At 37.0% G+C, this 14,625-nt stretch overlaps 1 protein-coding gene across 8 annotated transcripts in view; it reads left to right on the top strand.

Annotated features, from left to right (window-relative positions):
- The window catches only part of EEA1 (early endosome antigen 1), a 474,430-nt gene that overhangs the window by 364,567 nt on the left and 95,238 nt on the right, over nucleotides 1–14,625 (top strand). For 2 of the 8 annotated variants that reach the window (XM_044384539.3, XM_048218029.2), the window contains exon 1: nucleotides 10,093–10,286. The exons of the other annotated variants lie outside the window; for them this stretch is intronic. In XM_044384539.3, coding sequence (XP_044240474.1) covers nucleotides 10,263–10,286 — 24 coding nt within the window. In that variant the 5' untranslated portion in view covers nucleotides 10,093–10,262. Of the gene's footprint in view, nucleotides 1–10,092; nucleotides 10,287–14,625 lie in introns of those variants that run through there. 8 annotated transcript variants of the gene reach the window in all.

Raw genomic sequence — 14,625 nt, forward strand, 5'->3', positions numbered from 1 at the left:
GAGGTCATATTCGCAGCTCCAAAGAAGGAAGAGCCTGTCAGGCAGAGGGAGCAGCAAATACCAAGGCATGAAGTCATGAAAGGGGTAGGTGAACAATTTAGTTTAGGATGTGAAATGATGTGCAGGGATTGGTGGGAGATGAAGCTGCCGGGGTTGCTACAGACTAGATCCCTAGAGGATCTGGAGTCCCTTCAGAGGAGTTCAGCTTTTGTCTTGCAGATGGGTCAGTGTTAAATCTCAGCATTTAATAGGGGCATTTTGATAAAACCCTTAAAGAAATCTGGTGATTTGTATTACTAGCTTAGAACCTACAATATATATTTTATTAAGTCCACAGGTAGTATTTACTAACAAGTATAACTAGAATCTTTACATTATGTAACATGGTAACCATTTTATTTTACCCCACCCTGATAATCTTATTTCTCAGCACAGGTAATAAGATACAAGATTAAGATGAAAGTTGCTAATTGAGAGATTCGTTTGAAATGGTCTCCATGCTTTGAAATTATATTGCTTTCCTTTAACATTCTGTTTTTAGATGACCTTTTCCTTTTAACTTGTTATTTCTTCTGAATAGTGTCCTTTAAAAAGCATTTTTGAAAGAAGATACAGACAATGTGCTTATAATCAGTTGTAACTCAGAGTGTTTGAACATCACCAGTAAGGTCCCAAGGGTACCTCACAGAAAATTTGTTTCTGGTTTTTCGCCTCCTCCTCCTTCTTCTTTTTTTCCATTAGCTTACTAAAAGGTGTCTCTCTGAGGCTTGAAAGGGTCTGAATTAGAAAAAAAAAATTTAAGGTAGCTCCAGTATATATGTATTGACTATTTTTCTTAATGGTCCTTTGAAGAGAACTATGAATTTCAAGTGTTTGATGACCATGGGGTGCCTAGCTGGCTCATCCTGGAGCATGTGACTCTTGATCTTGGGTTTTAGTTTCCAGCCCCACATTGCATGTGGAGATTACTTAAAAATAAAATCTTTAAAAGAAGAAAAAATAAAGCGCTTGATGACCAGACAGAATAGATGATCGGTATTTAGTACTTTAGGCAGTTTGTAAACTTTATTGCTATTTCTTTTTAAGAAATTTACTGTGATTTAGTGTGTTAGATTTCCTTTCACTGGTATGTATCAATAACATTGCAAAAAAATTGATTTAATTATTCTAGAATTGTAGAAATAAAAGGCTTTTTTAATGGTCAGCAGGTCTGATTTTAAAAATGAGGAAGTAAAAACAGATTAACTGATTTATTGAAGGCAACACAGTAGATGTCAAAACTGAGACAAGAGCCAAATTTCCCCAGCACAATCCATTTCCCTTTTTCTGGCACCTTGTTGCCCTTTCCCCCACTACTCGAATTGATATGGTTAGCACTGTACTATTCACTGTGGAAGATATGGAGAAAATATGAGACCTAACTTCTACCTCAAGGATATGATTAAGTGCCAAGGAAAATGATACAGACAATGAAGGCTGTAGTAGTACAGAGGAGGAAAGGTCAGAACCTGCCTGTGTGAGAGGGGACATCTTGCAGAAAATGAACGTGAGATGGGGTTTTAAAGAATGTGTGTTTAGGAGAGGTCCTGGAGAGGAAAGTTTCTTTTTAGGAAGAAGTAACAGTATAAGCAAAGATGCAGAGATGGGAATAAGTTCAATCTTCCTGCCCTTCTTTTGCATATAGCCTTTTAATAAACAGATTATTTACGACACTTGCTATGTGCTAGAAACTGGGGATACAGCAATGAATAAGATACAATCCTTACCCTCAAGTAGCTTAAACCAAGTGACTGTTAGAGATAAGAGATAGTTCAGAGCAGAAAGAAATTGAGAGACATTTACAAAGATAATGTGGCACCCTGTTGTGGAGATTCTTGATTGTCTAGCTCAGCCCTCTTCTATGCAGATGTGATTTTCATACATAATTTAAAGTCTCTCTCTCTCTCAAATAAATAAATAAATCTTTAAGAACAACAAAAAAAGGGGGCACTTGAGTGGCTCAGCCTGTTAAGCATCCAGCTCTGGTTTCTGCTCAGGTCATGATCTCAGAGTCCTGGGTCCCCCTGTGGTGGGCTCTGTGCTCAGTGGGGAGTCTACTTGGGATTCTCTCTCTCCCTCTTCCTCTCCCCCTGCTTGCGAGCTCTCTCTCTCTCAAATAAATAAATCTTTAAAAAAAAAAAAAGTTTCTAGTAGCCACATTTAAAGTAAAAAGAGGTGAAATTAATTTTTAAAATATATTTCTTTTGGCCCAATATATTTAAAATATTTAACATGTAACCAGTATAAAATTATTAATTAGATATCTTACATTCCTTTTTTTTTTTTAGTAAATCTTTGAAATCTTACTCAAATCTTACTTTGAAATACATTTTGCATGAGCAGCATGTCTCAATTTGGACTAACTTTATTTCAGCTGTTCTACAACCCCATGTCGCTAATGGCTATTGTATTGGACGGTGCAGGTCTCATTGAATTCATATATAACTTTTAACTTTTTATTTGGACCTAGTTTCAAACTTATAAAAAGTTGCAAGAATAAAATAATACAAGGGACAGTTCTTACTTTCTTCTTTCTTCTCTTGCTCTCTGTGTGTGTCATTTTTTTTTTTTTTTCTGATTCATGTAAAGATCAGTTATGGTCTTTTACCTCTGAATACTTCAGTGAAGAATAGGTATATTCATCTACATAACTGCAGTATAGTGGTCAACTTAATAAATTTATATTGGTTCAGTTACGATCTATAATTCCAGTTTTGTCAGTTGATCTGATAATGCCCTTTGTAATATTGCCCCCTTACCAGTTTAGGGTCTAGTTAGATTAGGTATTATATTTAGTTATTATATTGGTATAGCCTCTTTTCATCAAACATGTCTTTGTGTTTATGAAGAATACAGATCCTCTCCTTTTTTTTCCCCCTACACTGTTCTTCATGTTATGTTTACCTGATATTTCCTTGTGATTAGATTGAGATGATGCGTTCTGGGCCAGAATGTTGCCTAGAAGATGTGTCCTTCTCAGGTTATCCCATCTGGAGGCCCTTGATGTCTTTCTGTCCTTCTTAGGTGCTGCTAGTTTTGATTATCCTGTCAAAGGTCAAGGTGTAGCCCAATTTTTTGACTATATAATATTATTTTTTCTTCTTTTTGTAGTTAATAGACATCTGTTTTTAAGACCATGCAAATATCTTGCTCCTTATCAAAAATTTCCCCTAAATTTAGCATTCATTGTTCATTCTTGCCTGATCTAGTCTTCACCATAATGACTGCAAAATGATGATTTTTCCCACTTCAGCATTCCCTTCACCTTTACAGTTGGCCATTGGCTTTCCTGTTCTTCCTTCCTTCTTTCCCTTTCCTCCTTCTCAGCTTCTTTTTTTCTTTCCTATTGGTATGGATTCATAATTTCAGTTTTTAAAAATGGTTTATAACTCATCACTGTACTTAATAATTTTGGTGGTCAAACTCTGTCAGATTTGAACAGCAGGAGCCCCTTTCATGTTGTTTTGACATGGTTCTATAATTTTTTTTTTAAAGTTCTTCCTTGCTTTCTGGCATAACAGTGTATCCTAAGCTCATCCATTACTCTTTTCCAGCCCTGAAATTGGCCATAGGAATAGGGCTGTCTGAGGAGCCCTAATTCTTTTAGTGGGGAATGGCATTAGAAACCCAGTTCTGGGTGGCTTTCCTTCTCATTTCTTTCAGCAGACAAATCTGACATTTTGAACTTTATTCTGTAGGCATTAGGAAATCAATAAGATTTTATTAAGCAGTGAAATACATTTGGTATGTAGCAGAGGCAGAATTTTTCTCTACCTTCTTTGGGTGTCTGGCTGGGCCTAAGAATTAAACTGACATAGGCAGATTAACAGGAGAAAAGGATACAAATTTTATTCAATTTTTACATATACATGGGCAGCTTCACAAGAGAATGAGGACCCAAATAAGTGACCACAACAGGTGTTATACCTTTTAGACAAAGAAACAATGCATTTGTGAAGAATTGACAAGACAGAGGGGTTTGGTTTAGGGGTAGTAAATGGTGAAGAAGTAGCCAAGAAGATAAGGGTTAGTTTAACAAGGTTTGTTTATACAGATTTCTCAGCCCCAAATTCTCTGTCTCTGGTGATGAGAATGTCTTTTTTCCTCCTGGCACAGTGAGGGTGCCTTTCACATGAGAGTTTTATCTCCTGCTTTCAGGAAGAAAAGAGGGTCAGAGTGTTCTTGTGTACCTGCTGTTTTAGTGGCTTTAATTAAAAGTAATCAGTATGCCAAAGTGGCATATTTTGGGGTGACATCTTGGTTTTCTTCAGGCACAAAGTAGGAGTTAGTAATGTTTATTGAATGAGTATCGAAAGGAATGTTTTAGGAAGATTAATTTGTCAGTGTTGCATGTGATATGTTAAAACCATAGGGGAGTCTAGGCAGAGATCAGATAGGAGAGATTTTAATATTTTCGGCACTAAGAAATTATGATTTGCATTAGAGTGATGACAATGTGAGCAGAAAAAAGGGTGATGAATAGGGAAGAAGACTTTTTTTTTTTAAAAAAGATTCATTTGAGAGAGAACATGCGAGCGTGTGCACGCGAGCAGGGGGAGGGACTGAGGGAGAGGAAGAGAAATCCTCAAGCTGACTCCATGCTGAGTGAGGAGCCTGACCTGGGGTTCCGTCTCATGACCCTGAAATCATGACCTGAGCCCAGATCAAGAGTCGGACGCTCAACTGACTGAACTACCCAGACTCCCGGGGAAGACCTTTTGAGCATATCTGTTCTTCAGATGTCTAGTATGGGCCCACTGTGTGCTGTGGACACGCTGATGAGTGAAAGAGACATGAACTTCTGTGGAGCTTAGTGAAAGAGGAACTGTTTAAAGAATCCCATAGCTTTTTCATCACATGGATGAGTCTTAGGAAGGAAAAGCACAGGGAGCCCCAAGAGCATACAGCAAGAGGGTCCTGATCCAAACTGAGATGTTAGGGAAGTCTTCCCAAATTGGTTACACATTTAAGTTTGATGCAGTTACTACTAATTTATTAAACAAAATTTTAAAAGTGGAATTATTTTCTCTCTGTGTAGATTTCTTTTTAGCGTGTTAAGAATAGAGATTGAGATCTAAAAGAACCAGTGCTAGACCTGAGTCTTCTCTTCTTATCCTGGTGGTCTTTTGCTTGTGCTAAAGAGACGATGTGAATTGTGGTTAACAGGCTGAACTCTGGGGCCAGACTGCCTGGGGTGATAATTTGTATCCCATTTACTAGCTGAGTAGCTTTGAGCAAGTTTCTAGATTCCCTTTGTCTCCTTAAAATGGTCATAATAATAGTATCTGTCTCATAGAACTGTTGTAAGGACTAACTGAATTAATATATGTAAAGGTCTTTGAGTGTATCTGGCACATAGCTGTCTGTAAATGTTAGCTGATGCTAATGTTGGTATTTTGTTGTTATTGTTATTGTTATTATTATTATTATACACTCCAGATTTCTTCAAGGAACACTTTTCTTATCCCCCCCCCTTTTTTTAATCCTGTGGTGTGTAAACATTCATCATACTTTTGGGCATTTATTCTGTTCTAATTACTTTGCTGGGTTTGGGGATTAAAAACTCTTAAGGAGTTTTAATGGGGGAAACAGATACTTAAATAATTACAGAGTAATGTGATAAGTGTTAATACATACACAGAGGAAGAGTTTGTGAGCACAAAAGAAGAAGTAATTAATCCTGTGAGGGAAGGGTTGGGTGGAGGCAAGGAATGGAGATTGTTGAAGGCCTTGCAGAGGCTAGAAATGATAGGCAAAGAGGAGCAAGGGAGAGAAGCCATCTTTAGAGACAGGGACCAAGCAAATGCAAGAGCATGAAACAGCCTAGCACAGCATTATGGGAGTTGTGAGTTTTTCTGTATGTGGATGGGGGTCGTTGTAAAAGATGAGACTGGAAAGGGTTTTGGACTTTATACTATAGACAATAAGGAGCCATGGAAAGTTTTTAAATGATCAAATTTGTAATAAGGAAAACCCTCCAAAAATATTTTTCCTAGGTAATCTTTATAGAAAGTAAATTGGGTAAATCACTTATCTGTCTAAAATATGTTGGTAACTAATCAGCGCCCGTAGGAGACTCTTTACCTTGGCACACAAGGCCCATAATGCTCTGGTTCTTTTATACGATTTCAGGCTCATCTCTACCTACTTCTGCACATGGCCTTGACCTTGCCGTTCTCACTAATTGTCTTTCTCACAACTTACCCTGTTCTCTCATCCCTTCATACCTCTGTAGAAGCGCTTTATTCTGCTCAGATTGGCCTACCATCACTTGTAGACATTGCTCAGTTCAAGTGACACTGGGAGTTATTTGCTTACTTTTTTTTTTCTTCCTTCTAATCCCCAAACATCCCATACTAATTAGTAGAACAGGCTTTTCGTATTAGACCATCATTTAAGCCCTGGGCTCCTCCACTCATGAAGGTAAGATCTTGTACAAAATTTCAAGTTCTCTGAGACCCAGTTGCTTTATCTGTAAATTGAGGATATTATGTACCTCACAGTGTTGTGGAAGGATTAAATGAAATAATGTTCATGAAGCACTCACCACAGTTGCCTTCATTCAATAAACATGTATTATATAGTAGCTATTACACTTTAGATCTCTAGAAAATTTTTGTAATTTATTTACTTGACTATTTCCCTACTAGACTTGAGCTCCCTTAGGGTAGGGATTTTGTTTTCTTTTTTAGTGTGTAGGATCTAACTTAGTGTCTGATGCTTGGTGGTTTTTCTTTTTTGCCCTGGGCCATGTTGACTACTTGGTGGCCATGTAGAGAGGATGGCTGTGTTAGGGGAGAGACTGGCTAGAAAGTAATAACTTTATAGTTCTAAAATTGTTGCACATTCGAATCATTTGGAATTCTTAAAAAAAAAAAAAGATTCCAAAGTCCCTCCATTGTATCAGAATTTCTGGATCTGTAGTTTTCAGTTCAGGAGATGATGAAAGCTTCAATTTAGACAATGGCTTTGGGGATAGAGAAAGAACGGTTTTCAAGAAAATTAAGGTGTAAAATTGATACGGCTTCTTGTGAGTAGTTTGGGTAGCTGAGAGGATAGTGGAATGGACTAAGGTAAAGAATAGAGGAGGAAGAAAAGTAGATTTGGGGAGGAAGATGAATGTGGACTAGAGGTGCGACCATTCCAGTGGAGCCATTCACAAGGCAGGTGAAAATATAGGTCCAGCACTCAGGAGACAAGTGGAGGCAAGTATTAGATATGTACAAATACATATCTTGAAGAGAAGTCAAGTAAGTACTGAAAAGTGTCCACTGAATGAAACAGTTGAGTCATACCTAGTTCAGTTTCAGGAGAATCATAGGGACAAATTGGCAAGTAAGGGAGTAGAATCAGGGAGCACAGATTACTTTCTGAGGAATATGGAGTAGGGGAAGCAGAAACTAATTAAATTTTAAATGCATAAATGAAATTTGTCATCCTTGGACAAAGTTCTAATAAATGATTTTTATTTTCAAGGATTATAAACTTCCTCAGATCAGTTTAAGTTGAAAGGGGGATTTATTGGAAAGTTTCAAAGTGATCCACGAAGAAGAATTTCTATACAGTCAGTCCTCACGATAATGGTGTCAGGGATCTCTTTGTCTTATTCTTTCATGGACCACTGGCATCTTGTCTCTCTGTCTCTGTGTCCATCCTCCTTGTTGCTGTTTACTCAGTGTGTTCAAAACCCCAAATGGTCTTCTGACCACTCGATTCTATGTACTTTTCACCTTAGCTTTGTGTAGTCAACTGACCCAATGTCTCAATTCTCCAAATCCAAGAGAAGAGTTTAAAATATCCTCTGTATCTTTTTTTATTGGGTTATGCATAGGTCTCTGGCTGGCCAAAGGTGTTCACTGATAGTTTAGTCAACTGAGGTTGGAAGTGGAGTGTGGTCACGTAATACTTAGGACTACTCCTTCTAGGAGATGTGGTACCACGAAACACAATTTACACATTGTTCTTCTAGAAATGAGCTTTACTATGGCTCTGAAATAGTGATAATAGTTATGATTAAGTTCATTTGGTTTTAGGAATAAAGGATCCATCAGGTTAGCTCAAAAATAGCATAGTGGTTATAAGGATGCACTCAGCAGTAAGAAAGATGGAATTTCATGGAAATTCAAAATCAAACATTTAATATGGGGCTGAGCCTCTCAGACATTTTTACTGGAGGGCTTTGAAGGCTCCAAGGTAGTGCTATTAGGGACTTTTATTACAGGGCTTTATCATTTTCACTGTAGAGTTGAGCTGTTAAAGAACTCAGTGACTCTTAATGTATCTGTGTCCCCTGTATCTATATACTTGTGTTTCTGCTCTCAGCTAATTTTCTTACCTTCTATTATAAGTTTTTTCTTCATGGCTTCTGCACGCTCAGGGTCTATGGTCTTTTGAAACTTTGGTTGGGTTATAGCTTTGATTTGCTGAGATCTTTGATGTATTCTTACTTTACTTCATGACTACAGTATTTATCTGTTTAGTGCCAGTTTGTGTGGCTAATTAATCATTTCTCTTTGTAGTTTGCAATTCAAAGGCCTGAGTGGGGAATTCAGCAGTAGTTCGTTCTTGGCTTTGGGTACCTTTTTTTTTTTCTTTTTTCTTTTTTGCCCTGGGCCATGTTATTGGCTGCTAGCTAGCTTATAAATATCTGCTGTTTGGTCCAGGTGATCACATCTTTGGTCAATTGGCAATAGACACAGGGTTATATAACCTGGCTTTCTTGAACTATGTTCTCAACATGGGCTATGGTAGGATAGCTTACTTTAGGATGGAAGCACGGCTATTGCCTGCATAATGATTGGTTGGCATATTGAATACAAGAACGTCAGTAATTTAGTTGCTTTGATATCTGTTTAAGTGTTGCATAGACTATAGTAGTAGTTGAAATTTAACCACTCTTTCCCCGCTCATGTCAGTCTTTAATATCAGACTATGGCTCAATTGTACATAAGTATGCTATTATAAAAGTTTTTAGAGTCTTAGTGATGCTTTATTTGGACTTCAAGTAATATTTGGAAAATGTTTTAAGAATTTCTGTCTTTATACAGTGCTATGTCAAAATAATTGTCATGTGGGGTGGATTAAATGGTAAATCATATGGAGTTAGATATCTGATAAGGAAGTGTGAATTTATTTTGTTCTGTGAGACATTTATTTTTTGACATAATCTCATATCTCTTTGCAACTTTAAAATATTTTAAGCAATAATATAGCTTTAAAAATAAAAATATTTGAAAATAATTAAATAATATGTTTCTGGTTATAAAAATAAGCCATGTATATCATAGAAATTTGAGTAGATCAGAAAAGGAAAATTGAGAAGAAGCACAGGGCTGTAGTATAGTGGATGCTTTAACATTAAGAGCACAAGCTTTGAAGTCAGATCCAATCCCAGCTTTGTGATAACATTTGTAATCTTAGCTAACAACTGATTTAGGTTCTTTAACCATATTTTCCCCCCTTGGCTCCATGGGAGCAGCCCCTTTGACTTTATTCAAAGGATTGTTATAAGCATTAAATGACATAATGTAGACAAAGTGCTTGGCTTCATGCCTGTCATAGAGGTTATATGTTAGCTATTATTGTTAATAGAAAGATAGAATATTTAATTTAGCCAGACTACCAATTGACATTTCTTTAACTAGTATAAAACTCAAGTTTCTTATGTTCATGATTTTGAAAATGCAAATGATCCAGAAAAAGTCGGTACTGAGCTTTAAAATAAGATTTATGCCTCAAGGTTATTTGGATTTTATTAAGTTTTTGAGTATAAAGTCACCAGAGCAAGTAGAAAAATCACTGAATTTGGAAGCAAGAGACTTGAGTTCACGTTCTTAGGCAAATCATTGAGTTTTTCTTGGCTTCACTTTTCTTCTCTATCCAGTGAGCGCACCACTTAGGTGATTTCTAAAGTGCTATTAGGGTAAAACTGTTATTTGAAAACCAAGAAAGTACCAAGATTTTGAGTCTGCAGATCATTTGCCTCCCTAAAGTAGCATTTTAAATGTGTTATATAACAAGTGCAAATAACTTTTTCCCTGTTTTCTAGCATCTTTGCTGAGAAAAAACTGTCTTCAGGAAGCAAGGATTCAGTGATAAAATACTATAACTCATGTAAGATGACAATCACAGCACCTGCCATCCATGTAGTAGGTTCCAGAAGATACTAGGTCTCCTTCTTCCCTACTGAGATATCCCCTCCCCGCCCCGGTGTATAGCCGTTTATGAGTATCTCAAATGCAAGTAAGGTACGTTTGTTACAGTGGATGGATGCTTTGATGCGGCACTTAGATCTTCCTTCAGGACAGAGATGGATTACCCTAGCTGCCTAGAGTCATGGCTGCTGATGGCTCATAGCTGTGTCCCTCTTTGGGAGTTGCCCTAATAGAAAGAAGCTTCCTCACCCAAGATTATGTCCCTTTCCTGGAAGGAGCCTCATTACTGGCTGATGGGGGGAATACAGAGAATCATCATCTTGCCTTGATTTGGGACTTCTGTGAAGGGCCTTCGGCTTCAGGACTCTTGGTAGGATTACCTGAGGCTGCTGTTGCAGCCGTGCTACTCATCTGTACTGTTTATCTTCTCCCTCTGCCCAGTCATGCTTCCCCTGTGCCCACACAGGTGTTCTTGAGAGCACTCCCCAGTAAACCTGCTTGCTGATTTCACAGTTTGTTTCCTTGGGAACTCGAATTACAAGTCGTTTGCTATTTGGATAGTCTTTCTTAGGGATTTTTGTATCGTAAAAGATGATTATATTCAGGATGGATTTTAATTTTATGAACTTTGTGTTCTACTTCTTTGAAACTGATACTCTACATATCTCTTGTAACAGGAGTTCATAGCCAGTAGATTAGAATTTCTATTAGATTCTGAAGTACTGTGTAAGACCATTTGCTGGGATTTTGAGCATGGCCCAGTGATGCTGTGTTCAGGAAGTTTTATTATCAGCACCATTCCCAGTTCCCTCGAGAGATTTTAAGACTTAAAAAATGAAAAGTGGCTTCTTCTCAAAACTAGAGTATGAACTCTTATTTTGGTATATTTTTGTGTCTGGCTATCCATATTTGTTGAATCAAAACACATGATACTAGGGGCACCTGGGTGGCTCAGTCGGTTAAAAGTCTGCCTTCTATTCAGGTCATGATCCTGGGGTCCTGGGTCGTAGTCCCACATTGGGCTCCCTGCTCAGTGGGGAGTCTTCTTCTCCCTCTCCCTCTACCCCTCCCCCCTGCTCTCATGCTTTCTCTCTCTAGCTCTTGCTCTCAAATAAATAAAATCTTAAAAAAATACTCTAAATTTGCTTCAAATATGTAGCTCAATTTTAGTTGTATGTTAGGTATTTAATTTGTGTTAGATACTTTTTTAAAGATTTATTTATTTGTCAGAGAGAAGGGGGGAGAGAGAGCAAGAGAGCAAGAACATACAAGCAGGGGGAGCTGCAGGCAGAAGGAGAAGCAGGCTCCCCGATGAGCAAGGAGCCCGATGTGGGACTCGATCCCAGGACCCTGGGATCATGACCTGAGCCAAAGGCAGATGCTTAAACCGACTGAGCCACCCAGGCTTCCTATGTTAGGTATTTTTAAAATATGTTAAATATTAAAAGAACTTTTACTCTTTTACTTAATATTGACTTAATTGTGTGATGTCTACAAACCGAATTTAGTTAGTAATAACTTATCTACAATTAGTTTTAATAATCTCAATTTCTTACTGACTTGGCTGCCTTTTTCTTTTCTTTTTTTCTTTTTTGACTTGACTTCTTTTAAGAGGTGAATTACTTTCATGTAACCATTAATAACTGGTGAAAGTTTTAGAGTTTTGAAAATGTCCATAAGGAAACAAAGTATATATAGAGGTTGGAAATATAATTGACTGTTTCTATGGACATGCTTTTAAGTTAGCCAGTTTAGGCCCCAGATGAATCATGGCAAGGATCCCTGTAATTTATCATTGAAGAAATTGAGATTAGAGAAATTAAATGTCTTGATGGGTATCAGATGGCCAAGAAATATTTTGGTTAGTAAAAAGAATATTGAATTGGGATCTGGGAAACTTAAGTTTTAATTGCAACTTTACCATTGCAGAGTGACGGCAGGTAAGCCAGTTATACTTTCTAGGGCTTAAGTTTCATCATCTATGAAGTGATACAATTGGAACATACTTTCTGAGATGCTCTCCAACTTTTAAAATTTGATTCAAGTCTTAATGTTATGAGTGACTATTATTTATAGTATATCTACCAAATGCTAGGCATTGGTTTAAACATTTTAAATGATGTAGTGAAGAGAAGGGCCATACACACCCCAGTGTTCATAGCAGCATTGTCCACAATAGCTAAATTGTGGAAGGAGCCGAGATGCCCTTCAATAGATGACTGGGTTAAGAAGATGTGGTCCATATATGCAATGGAATATTACTCAGCCATCAGAAAGAACGATTACACAACATTTGCAGCAACATGGACGGGACTGGAGGAGATTATGCTAAGTGAAATAAGTCAAGCAGAGAAAGACAATTGCCATATGGTTTCGCTCATATGTGGACTATAAGGAATAGTGACTATTGTCAAAGAATAAAAATATCTTGATTTTACTCAAATACCCTGAAAACTAGATTGGCAGTTGTCATTTAGTCTTCCAGTTTCTTGTTTAACTTAAACAGTTAAAAAAGAAAAGATGGAAAACAGAATGATGTAATGGAGTAGTTACATTAATCCTTTTTTTTAAATGTGTTAAAACTATTGTGTGTCCCATTAAATTCAGGTGAACACTTTTATTGTGTCCTTACCAGGAATTGTGGTGAATACCTTATTCTGTTTAGGGTTCCCAGCCTCAAAAAGGTTCCTTTTCTCTTTTGTGAAGACGATACCACATTGCATCTACTGTATTTAATTGTATCTTTTGTGTAATAAACCATCCCAAACTTTGGCTTTGACTTAAAACAACCACCATTTTGTTTGCTCTAGATTTTGTGGATCAGCAGTTTGGGCTAGGCTTGGCTGAGTGGTTCTTCTGGTGGACTCTCTTGAAGTTACTTATATAGCTGGGATTATTTGTCAGTTTGATTTGGAAAGGATAGTCTAAGGTACTTACTCAGATTGCTGATTATATTCGTTGGACCACATAAGTCTAAGGCTAGCCTGGGCTTATATTGTAGCAGAAGAGTTTCCATCAATAAGAGAGCAAATCCCATTGTGCAAGCAATTTTCAAGTCTCTGCTTGTATTTCATTTGCTACTCTACCATTAGCCAAGGCAAGTCTCATGGCCAGTCCAGAGTCCATGTGGGAGAGGATTACACAAGAGAATTACAAGAGCATTAAAACATAGGCGTGATTCATTGAGGGTCATTACTGAAACAATTTAACACAAATGTCACTTTCTTCTTCCTTATATTATGATAAAGTGTTACAAGAGTATAAATAAGAGACCTGATAGAATTTAAAGGAGAGAAAGATTTCTTATTTGAAGGGGGAGATTCAAGAAAGGTTTTATGTCATTTAAGTTGAAAAGACTGATTTTATCAACAGTTGCAAAATGATGAGTTTCTAAATCTTTCATTCCTTCTGCATACAGTAATTGACATTTTTCTGTAAAGAACTTTCAACATCAGGAGGGCTGTTTGGTTGCCATGAATTTAAGTGCATACTGAAAGGGCAGAGTAAATGCTTAATTCTTTTTCTTTAATTGCTAATTATGAGAATAAGAGTTGGTATATACTCTAGCAGTGATGAATGAGACTTGCTTGTCTTTTGACTTTTTCTGTCCTTGAAGAAAGAGAACTCGTGGATTTTTAAATATATTTTATGAACTCACAGATTTATATATATATTTAGTAGGTTTCAATCAATTGAAGTCAATGGGATTTTTTGATGTGCAGATTGCCCTAGCTTTAGCTAATGGAAGTGCCTTCAAAGTGACTTGTCATTTTGACAGGACCTGATTAATGTTTGCTAACTTCTTTGCTTTTGGCACAACAGTATGTTTCAGGTTCATCTTGTGATATTTCTCCTCCAGGCTAAAATCAGCCGTTTATCCAAAAAGCCCTGGTTCCTTTCAGTAGGGAATGCTATTTAGATAAAATTGCTTGGGCACTAAGGGTGCTCATTGCTTCTGGGTTGTCATTGCTTTTAAGCTTTTAAGTGATAAGAACTAGGAAGTATTTATATATCTATATATATGGCAAAACAAAACATGAGTTCAAATTTAAGAGTATAAGATGGTTTTTACTATGAGTTTGTATTTATATCTTTTTTGTCTTATACTGAATATCTTGTTTCCTAACATTGACATAGATATTTTTTCCTAAAAAATATATAAATAGCTTTAACATAACAGTACTGATATTACCATTTATAAGATTACTAAATGAATTTTACTGTTTTTTAAAAGCAGTTATTTTTGTCCTTATACTATATCTAGGTCTATTTAGTTCTTTTTTAAAAAATATTTTATTTATTTCAGAGGGAGAGGGAGAGAGAGCACGAGCAGGGAGCAGGGAGAGGGGCAGAGGGAGAGGGAAAAGCTGACGCCCCACTGAGAAGGGAGCCCAATGTGGGGCTTGATCCTAGGACCCTGAGATCATGACCT

Source organism: Ursus arctos, unplaced genomic scaffold (assembly GCF_023065955.2).
Source record: "Ursus arctos isolate Adak ecotype North America unplaced genomic scaffold, UrsArc2.0 scaffold_21, whole genome shotgun sequence".
Lineage (NCBI taxonomy): Eukaryota > Metazoa > Chordata > Mammalia > Carnivora > Ursidae > Ursus > Ursus arctos.